The following is a 17,463-nucleotide window of genomic DNA, read 5'->3' as shown; positions in this document are numbered from 1 at the left end:
ACTCCCGTTAACTTTCTCACTGATTCGAATGATGGCAGATCGACACTTCGGCCTGCAGATGTCTTGATTTACAGTTGGTCTGAGGGAAAACATACATGTGTTGATGTAACTGGAGTCTCTCCGTTGGTAGGGTTGGGGAATGGTGACTTTGAGGTGGGAGAAACAGCTAAGAGAGTAGCGACAGGAAAGATGGAGAAACATGAGGAAGCTTGCAGGGCTAACCAACATTGTTTCATTCCGTTTAGTTTCGACACTTTCGGTTTCTTGGAACAATAGTCTGTTGAGCTTCTCAATAGACTTCAGAAAGTTATGGACAGTAACGTTATGATAGCTGGTTCTAATGAGTTTGTTTATGAGTGTGTTTTTAGAAGGATATGATTTGCTATTCAGAAAGGATTTGCAGCGCAGCTTGTTGCACGCTTGTCCTAATTATTTGTAAAATTTGTTATCAGTATCAATAAAATTTTCACTTTGAAAAAAAAAAAAAAAAAAAAACTACAACAACTCCCTGCTGTGGGATATGTGATTTCACAGCGATCTGATACCATGGATTGTGCAATCTCACGGCAACTCAATACTGTAAAATGTGTAACCTTGTGACAACGCAATGCCGTAAAACTATTGGGCATATAGATATAAAAAGACATATAAGAAATCATCATTATTGTTCTATCTTTTTACCAAAGGAGTGCCAATCCTATAAAATATCAATACCCGCCCTAAATAAAGGGAGGAGCTTTTTTATTTGAACCTACCTCCGTAAAGAAAAGTGTGACAGGAGCCTTGTAAAGTTTTACATGCAACCAAAAAGGCTAGAAGACACTCGCACAATGGACCCTCTAGCAGAAAATGTCATTTCCGGAAACTTCGGTACCTTAAAAACCAAATTCTTGGAAAATATTGACAAATGGAGGGACTGAAATACCAATCCAGAATTCTTTATATTGTTTTAGAGGCCTCATCATTGTTTTAAACAATTGTTTAAAACCATGTAAGTGTTTAAAACATGTAAAAGTAGAAAGTTAACACAATTTTGGCACGCATCATAATTTGATGCCAATGATGGCGCAGAAAGTTATTCAATAGTAGCTTCTGGTATAGGTACATTGGAACCACATAAGTTCCTTAAATTTCTCAGAACTGTCTCGCACAGATTTAGGCGCACTAGACGAGTAGACAGTAGTGCAGTACCCTACAAATGTAGGGACAAGTCCCACTTCCATGACCCATATTCATCCATCTTCTTGTTGTTAATTTAATGTCTTTCTCAATGTGAAAGAAAGAAAGAAAAGAGGTGCAGAAACAGTACAAGCACGTGGTTGTGCAAGCCCAATTACACCCAATCTCATCCTTTTAACAGTAAATAGTCCAAACACATTGAAAGGTGTTATGCCCTCTCCAGATCTTTATGTCTCATGTGTGATTGTGTTCTGCTGTACCTACGGACCTACCAACCTCAAAGGCTCAAAACAGTCTCATGGTCAATTAGTCATAGATCACATCAGCACAAGATTCACAACACTAGATGTCTAGATATGGGTATTGGTTCCATTCTCATGCAGTACTTTATATATCATACTGATCTTAGAATATGATTCAAAAGTTGATACATGGAATAAATGTGGAGCATGCATTACTTTATGGAGATTCCCACTTCAAAAAGTTGATAGAACCTCACTTCCTTTCCATTTTCACTGGGAATAGCATTCCCAATACAAACAATTTTGAGGGGAAATAACAATTTGTTACTCTAATTACCCATACAAGTTATTATGAAAGAAAATTAAGAGTTTTCATTTTTGTGGACCAGAAAATACTTGCCTAATGCAAATGTGACAATGATGGTGATTTGTAATTAAGTCACAACGAGGGTAGCAGTTGCTATTGGGATTGTCATTGAGTTGTGAGCTTCGGACGAAACTTTTTATTCCGTATCGTGTGTGTGTTTTTTTTTTTTTTTTTTTTTTTTTCCAGACAGAATGTTTCATTATGTCTTCCGTGTTTTTTCGATTTCCTCCCCTCCCCCCTTTCAGACGGGATGTTTCATTCCGCCAGGTCTTTATTTTTATTTTTATATTTATACATAATCAACCATTCCGTCCGAAGTTTAAAGTCACTTCTGTATTGGGCAACATTTTCTTGTTTTTCACCACAAATGTAGCAAAGAATGGAAATAGTCCTACGTGGAGGAGAAAAAAAGTGATTTGCATTGGGAATGCCCTTATGAGCCAAAAACAATTGTCCAATACAAGGGTGACAATACAAGTAGTTTTTCACTAAGTTATAATGAGAGTAACACTTGCTACTGAGATAGTTTTCGATTTGTGATCTTCGATAGAACATTTTATTATGTTTTGCGTGTTTTTTTTTTTCTGGATCATTCCGTGACTTTTTTCATTTTTTTTGTCTTTCGGACGGGATTTTTCATTTTGTCTGGCGTGTTTTTTTCGATATTTTTTCGATATTTTTTCATTTTTAAAGGCACTTTTGCATTGGACAATCTCTAGTAGTTTCTCACCAAGAAAGTAACTATGAGGAAAAATAGTCCTCTATGATACTTATGTGGAGGTAACAAATTGTTGTTTGGATTGGAAATGGTCTAAAGACACATGGACCCTACAAAAAAACTAAACCACTAAGGAACATTATGTTTTATCTAAGATGTGATTAAAGAGGAAGAAATGCTGATAAGCTGCTTCAAAATAACAAAGAATTAAGAATCCCCCAGCAAGAAGATGTACAAAGTGAAATATTCTAGGTTCTAGTGCACAAAAAGAAGTGCTATTTTGCGGGGAAGCTCCTTCGCATTTGGAGGAAATGAATATAGAACACAGGGTCTTGGAAGGGCATCCCAAAACAACCCATGACTCAAATATCATACCACTCTATAGTCTATACATGCTTCTGGGCTCACCAAAAATTATTTTGACCCACTTATAGTTCGGGCATAATAACCAGCAAAAGAACAATGCAGAACATCATCAATAACTACTTTCTACTTTCTAACATGTCAACATGTGCTAATTGAGGATTTTCGGTTATTAATTACCGAAAAGAAACTAAAAAAAAATGAAAATCATAAATGTTCAGACAGAAGGATATAAATGTTTTGTCCAATAGTTGTCCGATAGCAAGTTGGTACGTTCAGCTTATGACAATTGAGTTTTCATCTTGGAGACTATGATTAAGAAGAAAACAAACGAAGCCACGATATAGTTCGATCCTTTAACTTCGCTGGTCAAAGGGTTTTGGATTAATAAATTGAACACCACTTAATTCTTTAGTAAATTTTCCCTTTGAATTTAGCCGACTTGTTTTTTGTTTTCAAGCTTGACTATAGAAGTCGATTAGCGTGTGTGTGGACTATGGAGTAATACCAAATTACTTATATTACTGAAACCAACTTATCAAAATCAGTCAACAAATAGTTTGTTGAAGATGGATTATCTCGTGTTGAACAAGAGCCTTGTTGAACAAATTCCTTACCAGTCGACTGGAGATCACTATTACATTATGGAGGAGGCCAGCATCATCTTGTGATGGTAGTCATTGTGTGGTTGTGGTTTTGATAAGCTAGAAAACAAACTGCCGACAGTCTTCAACCTTGTAGCAAGAGGAATTTGGTTAATACATTATTGGCTCTCACCTGTTCATGGGTTGCTCAGACAGCCCATGTCTGGACATTGTTCTGATCCAATTACTAGATTTTGTCAGTTACATCTTGTAGTTTATACCAAGGACCAAAATATCGTATATATCCCATGTCTCCACCGAATATAAAACCCTTTTTTTCCCGATATATATCGGAATTTCCAATATAAAACTTTATATTGCCAATATATTCGATATATCCGATATTTACGATATATATATATCGGTTGAGTTTTTGACTATTTTTAAATATAAATCCGATATTTCCAATATATTTCTATTTTAAATAGTTCGGACTGGTCACCAAAAAACAGAAAATATCCGATATATATCGGTTTTTGGATACACTGATATATTCATCGATATCGATATTTTGGGCCTTGGTTTATACAAGCATGCAAACGCCCAATCAAATATCACTTGGTCCATTAATCAGTGAAAAATGCCACAAGGTAACTTATTAATCATGTAATTCATGTACCTACAATTTTTTTTTTCCACCTTTTCTTTTTTTTTTTCACAAGGAAAATAATGAAATAAAACTAATCTTAATGCTCTGAAAATTCTTAAAAGCAAATAGATATGCATCATCCAATGAAGCACTAAACTCTACAAAATCATACAACCACAAATAGTTGGCAACAATGAGCAGCCAACAAAGGTTTAGATCTCTTTGGTTAAATGCGAACCTAGATGTCTTACTTCAATCTAGCACACAATGGTGTCTCCTACTTAATAGCAGAATTGCCAAATAAGACAGGTGTGAACGTTAAACAAAAGAAAAACAAACTTTTCCTTTTTATAGATACAAAAGAAAATCGTACTAATGCTTTATTTTAAGTTCAGATCCCTCATTGTTGAATTACAAAGGTGAAAAACTGAAGAGATGAGATTACAAACTAACTTCCCTTCCCCTCCCTAACAGGTAAGAAAGAGTAACTTCTATCATTCTATGGGAGAAAATGATGACCAAAAAGAAAATGCAATCGGTGTACTTGGAGGCCAATTCAAGAATTATTCTCAAAATTTCAAGACAGATTTTGGGAATATAACTCTCTCATTCATTTAATCCTTATGAGATCTTTATTCCCGAGGTGACTTAAGGATTTGCAAGCAAATCTAAAGAATCACAAATAAAAAATTCAATCGTTTGGTTCTTACTTTATTCTGTTATTTGCTCAGTCGTTTCTTTCCTGTATGCTCGTAGTTTCTCCTTCATTTTTTTACTCTCTTCAAAATTTGCCTTACGCTTTACCGCTTTCTGCAAAATGCACGAAAAACTAAAGGTTAGATTAAAAAAACACAACATAGGGGAAAATACTCTGGAAGAAACATGTTTTTCAGAGTAACTTACTTCCTCGCGGAAACAACGATCAAGCCTTATCTTGAGATCTGTACACTCACCAAAGAATTTTCCAACAGGATGGTCTGCGTGACACTTCTGAAATAGTTCAATTATCTGCAGCAGATGTATTCAAAGAAAGAAAATGATCAAGATTTTTCAGTGTTTTTTTCCCTCTCCAGCAAAAATAGAAAAAAGTTATTTCTCCCCTTTTCTAGACATTGACATGGATGTAGTTCGAGGAATGAGCATGAGGTTGAAACATCTAAACTCACAGTGCTTTTGTATATCAAAGAATTGATTCTTCGTTTATAAAATTAAATAATAACAAGGAAAGAGTCAAACATACATCGGTGCACATAGGGTGCCTATGCAATGTCAGGGGAGGGTGCATATTTCCAGAGTCACAAACTTGATCACTGCAAAACATAAGAATCGGTCAGTTTTGCTTCTTTCTTTTTCCTTTTCTCAATTTCTCTTAACCTCTTTCTTATGTTTGGTACTTTTTTGTTCTTCAATCTTAATTTTTTAATTCTTGTAAGCTGCTATTGAGAAAACTAATTATATAACCAAATAGGTTGGTCAAGATAACCTAAAACACAAGATGAGAAGCAAGACAACACATGCATCAAGAAATATTTAGAATAGGTGCAGTCTACCAATACAATGGACTTCCTTTCATACACAAATGCACAAAGAGTGTGCCTGTAAACTCGTTCCCCGTCTTGGGACAAGAACAGATGGTTTTTAGTCTAACAGTCTTGCACTGAAATGCCACCAGTACCTCTCCATCGACACTCTAGACATAAATGCCACCACACTCCATAATTACCTTTATTTAGGATGGAGCAGGGTTCTGCCTGTAACCAATAAGACTTGTACCAAATCAGGAGGGACTCAGCGTGCATTAGATAGAAACAACATTAATCACTAAATACTCCAGGAGCAAATAATATGGATCAGAACATGGTTGTCTATCTCGCCAGCCATCCCAGAAGAAACAACATTTAAGAAATCCTAACCGTGTTCCTCACAGGACACACTCTTCGTATCCCTCTTATTGAGTGAGGGGAACTGACCAATGACGAGAGCTTAACGAAGGACTCATTTCCATGGCAGGAGCGTACGCGAGGAGCTAATCACAAGAGGCGAGCGGGTGGTATTGATATCATCATTTTCGTATGGATATGGTTCATTTGGCAAAGTCACTAAATCTTCAACTACACAGAACAAGAAGAGTCTATTGGTCAGGGTTTTTTAGGGTATATCCTTGCCCCGTCCCTTTTCAACAATTCAACCCATGATAGCTATCACGAAATATTCAAAGGCTCTGCAAAGAGGTTCCACTCCGCATCCTAACGGAATCCCTTCCTTATTTCGATTAAACCAATAGATTCGCAGATGACGGAAACGAGACGAGCCCACCTATGTAGCCACACTAAGAGAGAGCCCCAATGATGCTGATCAGGGACCTATCCCGGAGTCTATACTTCAAGTTTTTGAGAAGTTCCAAGATGTTATGTCCAAGGAGCTCCCCAAGTCTTTGCCGCCACGTCAAGATGTCAATCATGAGATCGAGCTGGTGCCTGGAGCCAAACCGCCCGCTAGAGCACCCTATCGCATGGCACCATCCGAGCTTGCAGAATGGAGGAAGCAATTGGACGAGCTGCTCAGTGGAACTTTAATTTAATGGCATTTCGGTCTTCTAAGACTCATCATAGGAATAGCTGTAGTGTCGCATGATTGAACGCAACTCTCGCCGATCGAACTCAGGTCTCGGACAAGACAACGTTAATTCAAATCTATTATAAAATGGAAGTCAAATTCGCCTTCACTTCTAGAAAGGCTCTTTCTCAGAATCAATCTCGCTGGTGACAAGAAACCACTTTCTTCTTTGAGATCGAATGAAAAGAGATGAATGAAGAGAAAGACTGACTTTGTGTTTATCATCATCACGCGCTACCTTTGGCTCTACTTTCACTGGACCCAGTCGAGATTCAATTCCTGATCTACGTGCCTCAAGAGAAAGATTTCTTTCAGATGTTGAGAGGTGAGACTGGTTGATAGATAGAATCATGTAGCCAGTCAACCTAATAGAATCTCTTGTGCAGGAGACTCTTTTGGGGGAGGTCTAAAGCCAAAAGTCCCTGTGGGAGTTCCATAGCCTATAGATCAAAAGCCATCACCCCGCCTAGATCCGGGGGTTCATACCCTCAAGTAGCAGAGGCAATAGAAGCCGGGTGGTAGATCCATCATATCCAGATGAAGAACCAGCACAGGTAGCAGTGTATCTTATCGAAGTTTCCCCTTTTTTTCGCTATATCGCCCAACATATCTGCCGGAACAGGAGCATATCCAGTCCCATATGGAGTTGATTCAGATCTAGCAGCCACTCACTGGCGAAGGAAGGGCTGAAAGTCATTCACTTATTGGCTGAATTTCTCGTGCTATGGGGCCGCCTCATATGGTTGGTGAGTGCAATAGCTTCCCGCATGATTGACTAGATATCAAGCTTACCCGGAAAGAACCCATATCTAGGAACTTTAGTTGCTCGACCTACAGCGGGAAGAACAGCCGGGTAACAACCCTTAGAATCTGAAGATCAGAAGGAGGCAGATGGAATTCATTATGTAGTTCCAGGGGCAACGGCAACAACCCCTGCTACAAAGGCTAGGGATATGCGGAACAACTAAGCCATTGACTAATTGAAGACCAATGCAACAAACACCTATCTGATTTCATACACATGCGTCCCAGAGCAGGGGTAGCTCGCCGGGCGGAGATTGATAAAACAAGGCAGAATGCGGATAACAAATTGTTCAGCTTGTCGGAAGGGTGGTCGAGATCAGTAAGGCGTTTGAGATCAAGGATCTGGGAACTATTTTTGACTTCCTAGGAATAGAAGTTGCCTACTCAAAAGGGGATCTATCTTTCCCAGAGTTAGTATGCTGTTGATCTTTTGAAGGAGACTTGTTTTTTGGGAGCAAAGCCTGCTGATACCCCGAAGGAACAAAATCATTGTCTTTGTTCCGATCAGGGAGAGCTCCTACAGGATCCCGGTATGTATAGAAGACTCGTGGGTAGACTTATCTACTTGACTATCACCAGACCAGATCTTGCATATGCGGTTGGTGTCCTTAGTCAATTTATGCACTCTCCACGTATCCCTCATCTTGAAGCTGTGCACAGAATTCTGCGGTATCTTAAGTCGTCTCCTGGCAAAGGTATTTGATATGCCTCTAATAGACATCTTCTTGTTTCTGCCTATGAAGATGCGGATTGGGCCGGCTTGCTGACGGATAGGAGGTCTACGACTGGATACTGCTAATTTTAGGTGGAAATCTTGTGATGTGGAAGAGTAAAGAAGCAAACAGTTGTCGCGACGGTCGAAAGTGCAGAAGCAGAGTATAGAGCAATGGCTCACACTGCTTGTGAGCTTATTTGGCTGAAAACCTTACTAAGTGAGCTTGGAGTTGAGGCATCCTATGAGAATGTTCTGTGATAATCAAGCAGCAACTCACATTGCCTCTAATCCGGGTTTCCATGAGCTTAACAAAGTCGCCTTACCTTATTATTAGAGACATATGTTAGTGAAAAAAAGATAGCCATGAAAAATATAGAATTTATATTCCATATGTGAAGTCTGAAGACCAGTTGGCTGACATCTTTACTAAAGCTCTTGGGAGAGATCATATGAGCCACATTGCATCCAAGCTGGGCATGATATATATCTATCGCGGAAGCTTGAGGGGGGAGTTGAGAGAGCGTTATGTTGTACTTTTAGTCGAGGGTAGATTACACAATGCACTCTTTAGGGTATAAGAAAATGTAATGAGTAATATTACTATGGCATCCCCGTGTACGAGGGCCAGTCCCTGCTGCCCAGTCCGGAGACTCTCGCTCAGGTTCCGTTTTTTCATCAACGCTGTCCTTGTAGTAGTTCTATTCAAGTTTAGTTCAGAAGTGAATTAGGGAAATCAATCAGTATGGAAGTCAAGGGTCGAAGCAGAAGTAGGGTCAGGCAAAGCCAAAAGGAGAGGTAAGCGTAGGTATAATCTTTCTCAGTCGAAGGAGAAACGGAATCTAGGAAGGGATTAAGGGCTTTCAAGCATGGGTAGAAACGTCCTCTTAGGTGTTAATCCGCATGGGACGACTGATTAAGCAAAGATGATGCTAACAGACCAGGGGAGGAGATTTCCGCTGTGAACGCTATCTCAGAAGCTCAGGCTGTTGCACACCTTACATCTCAGATTGCATCTTCGCCTCCACGAAAGAAGAATCCTATAAGTTCCATGGGCATCCTCCGAAGTCTCATCTCAATCCGGTGCATTCTAAGGAAGGGAAGGCTTTCCAATCGTAGGCCTTCTGGACCCTTTCTCGGAGAGGCAACCGTCTTTCTTGTCTTAACTGTCCCGAGCTACCGTTGTTGGGTCTCAGTAAACGAGTTGTCCTAAATCCCCCAGCAGTAAGCTCAGGCGAAGTTTCAACCAAGTTCCTCGCACCTCACCTAACCACTCTCTTTCTCCTAGAAGGCAACATGATAAGCAACTTGACTTCTTTGATCACTTGAAAGAGGTTCGTTCCCGGGGTATCAGTCAAAGAAATGTTCATAATCAGCTTTCAAATAGGCCCAGGTAGCTTGCTTCTTTTATCTATTTGCTCAGTCTCAGTTCTAACACAGGTGAGGTTAGTTTACTTCTCGACCAAAGGGAGAGGCAGTGAAGTAGGGAAGCTCAGTAGGGTTTCAATCCTCGTCAACAGCTCATCTTGTGCATGCCAAAAAGAGGTTATTTTGTCAAAGATAGGTTTGTTTTTTCAGGATACATTCAACCTAGACAACCAACAACCCCTTCTTGCAACCTATTTCAATTGTTACTCTTTCAATTAGAATGACTCGGTGCTTGAAAATGACCCCTGACTTTCGACTGACTCCTTCCTGTGGAATGACTACTTCCTTCCCCCTTTGAGACCTAATTCCTCAGGACTTTGCCTTCCTCATGGGAGAGGTGAACATCATAAGACCCGTTTCCAATAGGCACCGGTCTCCAGTTTAGTTATAGATAGGTGGGGAATCTTCCTCCATGTGCGACTCCTTCGCAACTACGATCGAAGGGCACTTGAAGGTCCCAAGTCTCACATCCAAATCCGCTTTTTGACTCAACAAAGCTAGCTTTCCAATGCACCAAAGCGGCTTCAGCCTCACTTCCAAGATAAAGAGAAGCAAGGAGCTCGGGTAAGCATCGGTCAACAGGAACTATTTCACGACAGATCGAGATCAATCATATATATCTATTTTAACGAATTTACTGCTCCCGACTCTGCTGCACCATTTGAATTAATCCACCCAAAAAAGGTAAGGGACCTACTTTTAAGCAAAAAAATAGATTATTATCAATGATTCTCAAAGCGAGACTGATAATTTTTTATAGAAAGAAGAAGCTCATGTTGTAAAGCAAGCATGTGCAAGATCCCCTGGAAAAAGAAAAAGATATTTATTTGATTTTCAATCTCACGAAAAAGGCTACTACGCTGCTCAACCCGGTTCACTTTCCTTCCTTTCAAACTTTTTTTTATCAGCCACCCATGCAATGGCTACCTTCTCATCCACCACAGAGGCATTGAAGTAGAAAACAAAGGCCATCGGCTCGACCTACCGCTTTCAGTTCTTAATGCTGCTCAGATGCTTCTTCAAATAAGATAAAGCTAGGTGAAAAGAACTAACCCTATTTATTAGGGAGCGACGTTTGAGTTCAACTTGAGGATGGAAGTCTTGTTGAAAGGCAGATCAATCAGGAAGGCGTAAACAGCGCATCTTGTTAAACTCTTTGAACTGCAGGATAAGATGGAGTTCGATTGAAGTATTCGCTGTAACTGGGCTGTGGCAAAGAAAGACCCTAACCCGGGTGAAGCAGTATTGATAAAGAGGCCGTGACTAATCGGTATACTATCCAAGCTAATGTAAACAGTGAGGATGACAGACTGTATGTCAGCTCAACATGGACCCAATGAAATGAGACATCCAATGCAGCATAATGGAACATAGTACGGGTTTCATTCTTAGCAGGCAAGGCAAAGAAACAAGCTTATATCCATAAATAAGATAACTACTATTTGCTACACCACAGAATAGAATGAACAGCCCATTGCATCAATCAACTTTTCGAGTAGAGAGCTATAAGAGTCTTTTAAGAGAAAACAGTTTAAGCAGCCCCAAGCAATAAAAGAAGGCCTGAATGAGTCTGACTATTGATTAAACGAATAAAATAGTCCTGTTGATTAAACGAATAAAATAGAGACCCCTAATAATGAACGTTTGCCACCTATGTGGGTCGAAACAGGTAGTTCACCCATATCACCACCTTCATAAAAATAGTCTGCTGAATGGATAATATTGAGTACTAATATCAACAGACAAGTACAAATTAAGCATTGTCTAGAAGGTGGGAAACAAGGACTCAAAATAAAAGAAGTATAACATAATCCATAATCACTTGTAAAATAAAAGAAGAAAATTTATAGCCAATACGAAACTAAAATTATAGCCAATGGTACCTGATTTGTAGTTTTTTGTACTCCTTTGGTTATTAGATTGACGAAGATGAAAAAGATACACCCTTTACACAGAGAAGTTTCCAAGAAGTAGTCGGGTTTGGGCTTGGGCTTAGAAAGATACACCCTTTATATATATATTTGTTTGTGTGTTGTTCTGGAGAGTGGAGAGAGAAAATATGAGTAACGTGGCGCAGATTCCAACTAGCTTTGGTCATGAACTAAGGGCTTGTCTTCGTTGTAGGCTTGTCAAGACTTATGATCAGGTCTCTTTTACATATTTGTTTTTTGTCAAGTTTAAGGTTTACTTTTCTGACATTGTATTTTTTTTTTTAATAATGGTGGATTAGTTTAGGGAATCAGGGTGTGAAAATTGCCCATTTTTTGACATGGACAAAGAGCATGAGGTTGTTGGAGATTGTACCACCTCCAATTTCACTGGGTGTGTATGTTTTTCTTCTTTTGGTTAGGCCTCTGAAATTTTGTGGCATTTTAGTTAGGGTTTATATTTGTGTGTTCTTACTTTCCAGGATCATTTCTGTGATGGATCCTACTAGAAGCTGGGCAGCTAAGTGGTTGAGAATTGGTGAGTCTCAATCCAACTTGTAATTTTGTGATTTGTATTAAATGGGCAACATGTGTATATGTATTTCAAGTGTCTGATGTGGTAGTCGATGTAGTATTGGCAATGTGTTCCTTTGTTTCGTTTATGGGAAGATAATAACTGGACTACACTTATTCCCCTATGTGCTAGATATGTTTGAAAACAAGCACACTTGTTTTGAGATGTGAAACAAGGCAGGATACTCACAACGGTAAACCTTGATGAGAAAGTTTATCTGTGATCTTAGGTTATAAGGTAGTTTTGTAGGATCCATTAATTTGATGTGGAGCATTGGCTTAACTAGTTCTTGGTACACTCCCACACACCCCACAGTTAGCTTATTACGTCCAGGAAGAGAATTGAGAATAAGACTTCATATGCAACTGTTTGTTCTTTGAAATAATATTGGTGTAGGTAACAATTAATTAACCAAGAGCATTAAAATAACTTAAAAAAGAAAAGAAAAAGGCATGAAAACTGTTACAGCTTTCTATATTTCTCTCTGTGATACTCTTTCCTGATTCTCATTTAGTTTTGTTTCAAATTTTTTATATGGATTCAATTTGATAAATTTACTTGATTTGTTGTACCTTCTTGGCCTATTTACAGGTAGATTTCTCCCTGGTTGCTACACGCTTGCTGTGACGGAGGTACTTCCAGAAGAATATCAGGTTAGTGGTGTTAATTTGATTATCTTACTATTTAGTATTGCATTGCTGCTAGATGCTCCGCCGCTCAGCATATTTTGACTTATCCTCTTCGAAAAATTCATATGTAAAGAAATATTGCAAACTTTAGAATGATGAATTGTCTTTTCTTTTTTGTGAGTTAAGTTTGAGGAAGGGTTCTAGAGGTACTGTCACAGACCTTATATTTTTCATTCCTACGAATTCTATTTTGTGTTCTTCCCCTGATGGCCTAATTGTTGTAACACAAAGAGGGTTTTAGATTTTATGTCATGGTTTGAGGATGTCTGATGGATACTCTGTTCACATTGAGGGCTCTTCTCTTCTGTAACACAATCTCTGTAATTAAATTATCTTTAAATGTGGAAATTTTTTTCTTAAAGTGTGTCAAGTTGGTGTGCTGACACTGTAGTAATACACTGAGCTGCTCAAGGCAATTTTTTTTTAGAGGCACTGTTGATGCTACTAAGACCAACCTAAAAGATTGGTTCTGGATGAATCTTATTGTCCAACCTAAAAGAGTTACACCTTAGATCTGTTTTTGATTGGTTCTGGGTGAATCTTACTGTCCTTGCGTATCATGAGAACAAATGAAGTTTATAAAAGAACACTACTGTACAAAATCTTATTAAGAGTCAGCTATTTGGTTGGATTTTAATGTGATTCTTCTTGTGGTATTGTTGGTAAACAATCTATTTTATACTGAAAAAGCTCCTCTGGCTTTCTTTTGTCTTGATGCTCTTTTGAAAACGTAATCAGCTCACATATCATTTGGGGAAAAGTTAACTCCTGTTATTCATTTTCTTTTCTTGTTTGCTGACAGAAGTGCCTGATATTTGCATTTTTCGCAGACTCTGTGCGCGGAAAATCATGTGCCATACATACCACCAAAACGCGTTTGACTGGTCAGGAGGATCTTGTTATCTACATAGAGTTGGTGTATTAAGGTACTTAGGATAAGCAATCAGTTGATCAGGGACCTCTCAAGTCGCAATGACGCTGAAGCTAGGAAGCTATTGTGTGTTTATATTAGTAAATTGTTGCAGGCTTGGATTTAGTTGAAGCTTTTATTTGTGAACAGGTCTCAAGTAGTTCAAACTTCTCTACACAATTGAGAAGATAAGATGACCTCTTGAAAAAACCCGAAACATTGTTGTTTCTGCCTGTTATGTTTTTGTGCATTTAAATTGATGATGTGCATTTGATGGTAGCGTCAATAGTCGTAACTTTAACAATCTCTGAGACCTTGACCCCTATATCTTTGTCCCTCTCATCTGTATTTCCATGTTCATGTGAAAAGAAGAAGAAAGAAAACCCTTTTCACCTCGAAGGTGAGTTGCTTGTGAGTTGTGACACAAATGTAAATGTAAATGTAGAAGGTGAGGCAATGCCTCCCGTTCTTTTATAGAATGTTTACATTGACTGGAGATGCCATCCAGCTAAAAGTAAGGCTTGCAACTTCCAGTTGTATCCACTAAATTTAAATGACAAGCCATCCCATCTTCAGTCAGGACATACATTTACAACAAGTCCTGTTTTTCAATTGAAACTACATTTACAAGTTGCTGAGCTGTTCTTGTACTTATGCAATATCAAAGGGAGGAACTGAGGAAGAGATCTCAGAGCGTTTTTGGGAATAATTTGCCTAAGAGAATCTGAAACAAAAGTAGCGTCTACGATATTACTTGACAGTTACTCAAAGATCCCCAAAATATGTGGTTGCAAGTTGCAACACAATTAGTGTGTGCCTTTGTTTTTAAGCTCGACACGTCTTAGTGAATATGTTTTGTTGAGTCCCCACACTCCTTCCAAGGGAAACACACCAACAAAACCTCGATTTCCAAATATCAAATGACAGAAGCACTTAGGTTATGTATATTAATAAAAGTGAGTAGAGAAATTGACATCAACTAGTGTGAACGACTAAAAACAGAATACGAACTAAGAACACAATTATATCCTTGTATCCAAGCGCTTTTAAAAATGTGGTGTTGCAGATTTCAAACTGGTTTAAAACAGTAAGACGCACACCCAATAGGCCAATACATGATACATGAATATATGGAATTTGGAATGACATTTTACCTAGTTCAGTTTGAAAATAGTAAGGACAGCAAGTTCATCTATTTCAAGCCTGGACTTAAAGTTATACAAGCTTACACACAAAGTTCTTGACCATCAATGCTCTTTAATCTTCAATAAAGAGTTTTAATGTGGGTTTTGCACACAAACACATTTCTCCCCTCGTTACTCAAGCTTCTATAAATACATGCAAGACATTGTTTGTTCTCTCTATCAAACAATTTACAATCTTAGGTAACAGTCAACCTTACGGCCAAAACCATGATTAGTCGCACACTAAGTTTCATTCTTGTTTTTCTTTTAGTTCACTTCTCTTCATCTTCTTTCCATTTTGTTGATTCTAGCAATCTTGGTTTCTGAATCCTTAATGATTCCTTATTCAGAAATTTTATTGTTGATAAGATCAACAGCCAAAAATGTGAACATAGCTTATGCAAATGCATTGGCGCTTGCGGGTGAAATCAAAGACAGTGGTGTGGCAAATGAAATGAAAGATTGTGTTGAATTACTTGATCATACAGTAGATGCACTGGCTAAGTCACAGTCAGTAATAGAGAACCAAAATGGTAATGCTCGTAGTATTACTGCTTATATTATTATTATTAAATCTTGTTTTGTTTGTTTTACTGATGGTATAATATCTCCATGTTAGTTAATGCAAAATATGGGAAATGTACAGGTGAGTACTATGGCACAGGAAATCGAAATGCTGACCTAAAAGCGTGGTCAGGTGCAGCATATGTAGACCTGGAAACTTGCATTGAAAGCTTTGAAGGTGCCAAAAATCTTGTCAAGGATAACTTCATTATTAATCTCAAACAAATTAAAACCCAGGTCTCAAATCTCCTTGGAATGGTACATGATGAAAATGGGCACAACACAAAATTTAGTTATCTCCAACAGCGATATCACAAAACGCCGATATCAGCTCATGTAGTGGTCGCCAAGGATGGATCAGGGGATTTTACTAGTATCAAGGCTGCTGTATTGGCTGCACCTGATAAGAGTAAGCAACAGTATGTGATACATATTAAGAAGGGTCTATATAAAGAGAATGTGGAAATAAAGAAGAATAAACGGAACTTGATGCTGGTGGGAGAAGGGATGGACTACACTATCATTTCTGGTCGGAGAAATTTTGTAGGTGGTTGGAGGACATATGACAGTGCTACCTTAAGTAAGTTTGAAATTACTAGAAGTAAAATACATAGCCAATATGAATTTCACTAAAACATAAACAAGCTAATGATCGATTGTTTGCCATGCAGTTGTGGGAGCAGATAGATTCATCGCGCAAAATCTAACGATAGAGAACACAGCAGGGCTAAACTTGGCCCAAGCAGTCGCAGTCCGAACAGATTCAGACCTCACTGTTTTCTACAAATGTAGAATTAAAAGTTATCAAGACGCATTGTATGTACACACTGGTCGACAATTTTATCGAGAGTGTCAAATAAGTGGAACTACTGACTTCATTTTTGGAGAAGGCCCCGCTGTGTTTCAAAACTGCACAATTCTTGTTAGAAATGGACATCCTAAACCATACAACACCATAACAGCTCATAGGTGCTCGAACGATAATGTAACAGCTGCATTTTCATTCCAATTCTGCAACATTTCTGCTGATACAAGTCTTATTTCAAGTGGCCTAGAATCCACTTACTTGGGACGGCCTTGGCGACCGACTGCAAGAACTGTTTTCATGCAGTCTTATATGAGTGATATTATAAGGCCTGAGGGCTGGATTCGTTGGGATGACAGTGCACCTTTGGACAAGCTTTATTATGGTGAGTATATGAATAGTGGGCTGGGAGCCATTCTTGGTGGCCGGGTTAAGTGGCCTGGTTACCATGTAATGGACAAACATCAGGCTAAGCAGTTCACTGTGGCTAAACTGCTAGATGGAAAACTCTGGCTGCCATCCACAGGCATAGACTTCACACCTGGTTTAGAAATTGATTAAGCTACACTAATTGTGAGAGTATGTGCAGATTGTATCAGTGATCAGTCATATCTTATGTGCCATTCTCTATTACAGTCTCTAATTATATGTCGAACGAGACTTTTGTACAAGATATTCTACACAATGTTCTGTAACAAAAAGGATACCAGTATATGCACAATCTTTGTGCGAGTGAAGGTCCAATTCAAATAATCGAGTGAGCGGAGCGAACGATCTTGGCAGAAAGAGGGTATGCGGACAAAAACCAAGTTGGTTGGTTTATGTTTGTTTGTCCTTAACTTCTCTCTCATTTTTTCTTCGCCCCAATACCCTTTCTCTTTTTCGCCTCCAATACCCTTTCTCCTACACCCAACTCTCTCTCTCCCCCCAGCTCCGCTCACTCCCCACTGCCATGCAGTATACTAGTCAAGTGAGCGGAGCGTTCTGGGCAGATAGGGGATAAGTGGGCAAAAAATATTTTGCTTGGTTTCTGTTTGTCCTCAATCTCCCTCCTTCTTAACCAACCAGCCAAACGATCCGGAAAAGGCCTTGATATTAGGATTTGGTGGATCAATTATTCATACCAGGAATCTTTAGACAACTGCTT

At 38.8% G+C, this 17,463-nt stretch overlaps 3 protein-coding genes across 7 annotated transcripts; 2 read left to right on the top strand and 1 right to left on the bottom strand.

Moving 5' to 3' along the window:
• Positions 1-1,943: 1,943 nt before the first annotated feature.
• LOC147485160 (uncharacterized) lies at positions 1,944-11,682 on the bottom strand. 4 transcript variants are annotated; one of them, XM_086570165.1, is made up of 5 exons: positions 5,653-11,260; positions 5,343-5,412; positions 5,006-5,110; positions 4,813-4,912; positions 1,944-3,688 (listed from the first exon to the last, which is right to left on the bottom strand). In XM_086570165.1, exons 1-4 carry the CDS (start codon positions 5,673-5,675, stop codon positions 4,814-4,816), a joined length of 297 nt encoding a protein of 98 aa, XP_086426291.1. In that variant the 5' UTR covers positions 5,676-11,260; the 3' UTR covers positions 1,944-3,688; position 4,813. The 4 variants fall into 4 exon arrangements, with proteins under 4 accessions (XP_086426291.1, XP_086426290.1, XP_086426292.1 ...); XM_086570164.1 differs by having other exon boundaries at positions 1,944-3,603; XM_086570166.1 differs by lacking the exons at positions 1,944-3,688; positions 5,653-11,260 and adding an exon at positions 11,546-11,682 and having other exon boundaries at positions 4,415-4,912.
• On the top strand, positions 11,675-14,042 carry LOC147485159 (transcription elongation factor SPT4 homolog 1-like). 2 transcript variants are annotated; one of them, XM_086570162.1, is made up of 5 exons: positions 11,675-11,808; positions 11,893-11,984; positions 12,073-12,128; positions 12,756-12,817; positions 13,684-14,042. In XM_086570162.1, exons 1-5 carry the CDS (start codon positions 11,722-11,724, stop codon positions 13,732-13,734), a joined length of 348 nt encoding a protein of 115 aa, XP_086426288.1. In that variant the 5' UTR covers positions 11,675-11,721; the 3' UTR covers positions 13,735-14,042. The 2 variants fall into 2 exon arrangements, with proteins under 2 accessions (XP_086426288.1, XP_086426287.1); XM_086570161.1 differs by having other exon boundaries at positions 13,656-14,042.
• A 1,107-nt stretch (positions 14,043-15,149) lies between these two features.
• LOC147485158 (pectinesterase/pectinesterase inhibitor PPE8B-like) lies at positions 15,150-16,993 on the top strand. The gene is made up of 3 exons (XM_086572466.1): positions 15,150-15,480; positions 15,594-16,091; positions 16,183-16,993. Exons 1-3 carry the CDS (start codon positions 15,282-15,284, stop codon positions 16,875-16,877), a joined length of 1,392 nt encoding a protein of 463 aa, XP_086428592.1. The 5' UTR covers positions 15,150-15,281; the 3' UTR covers positions 16,878-16,993.
• The last annotated feature ends 470 nt before the right edge of the window (positions 16,994-17,463 follow it).

Source organism: Coptis chinensis, chromosome 7, assembly GCF_015680905.1.
Source record: "Coptis chinensis isolate HL-2020 chromosome 7, ASM1568090v1, whole genome shotgun sequence".
Taxonomy (NCBI): Eukaryota; Viridiplantae; Streptophyta; class Magnoliopsida; order Ranunculales; family Ranunculaceae; genus Coptis; species Coptis chinensis.
This window is presented reverse-complemented; position numbering and strand designations above follow the sequence as displayed.

Bases quoted from the DNA above. Each gene is read 5' to 3' on its own strand.
- LOC147485158 (XM_086572466.1), top strand. From the start codon at position 15,282: ATGATTCCTTATTCAGAAATTTTATTGTTGATAAGATCAACAGCCAAA. The intron at 15,481-15,593 runs GTAATGCTCGTA...GGAAATGTACAG, and splicing joins AGTAATAGAGAACCAAAATG to GTGAGTACTATGGCACAGGA. The intron at 16,092-16,182 runs GTAAGTTTGAAA...TTTGCCATGCAG, and splicing joins ATATGACAGTGCTACCTTAA to TTGTGGGAGCAGATAGATTC.
- LOC147485159 (XM_086570161.1), top strand. From the start codon at position 11,722: ATGAGTAACGTGGCGCAGATTCCAACTAGCTTTGGTCATGAACTAAGG. The intron at 11,809-11,892 runs GTCTCTTTTACA...ATGGTGGATTAG, and splicing joins TTGTCAAGACTTATGATCAG to TTTAGGGAATCAGGGTGTGA. The intron at 11,985-12,072 runs GTGTGTATGTTT...CTTACTTTCCAG, and splicing joins ACCACCTCCAATTTCACTGG to GATCATTTCTGTGATGGATC.
- LOC147485160 (XM_086570165.1), bottom strand. From the start codon at position 5,675: ATGAAAGGAAGTCCATTGTATTG. The intron at 5,413-5,652 runs GTAGACTGCACC...TATGTTTTGCAG, and splicing joins AAAGGAAGTCCATTGTATTG to TGATCAAGTTTGTGACTCTG. The intron at 5,111-5,342 runs GTATGTTTGACT...CATCTGCTGCAG, and splicing joins GGCACCCTATGTGCACCGAT to ATAATTGAACTATTTCAGAA.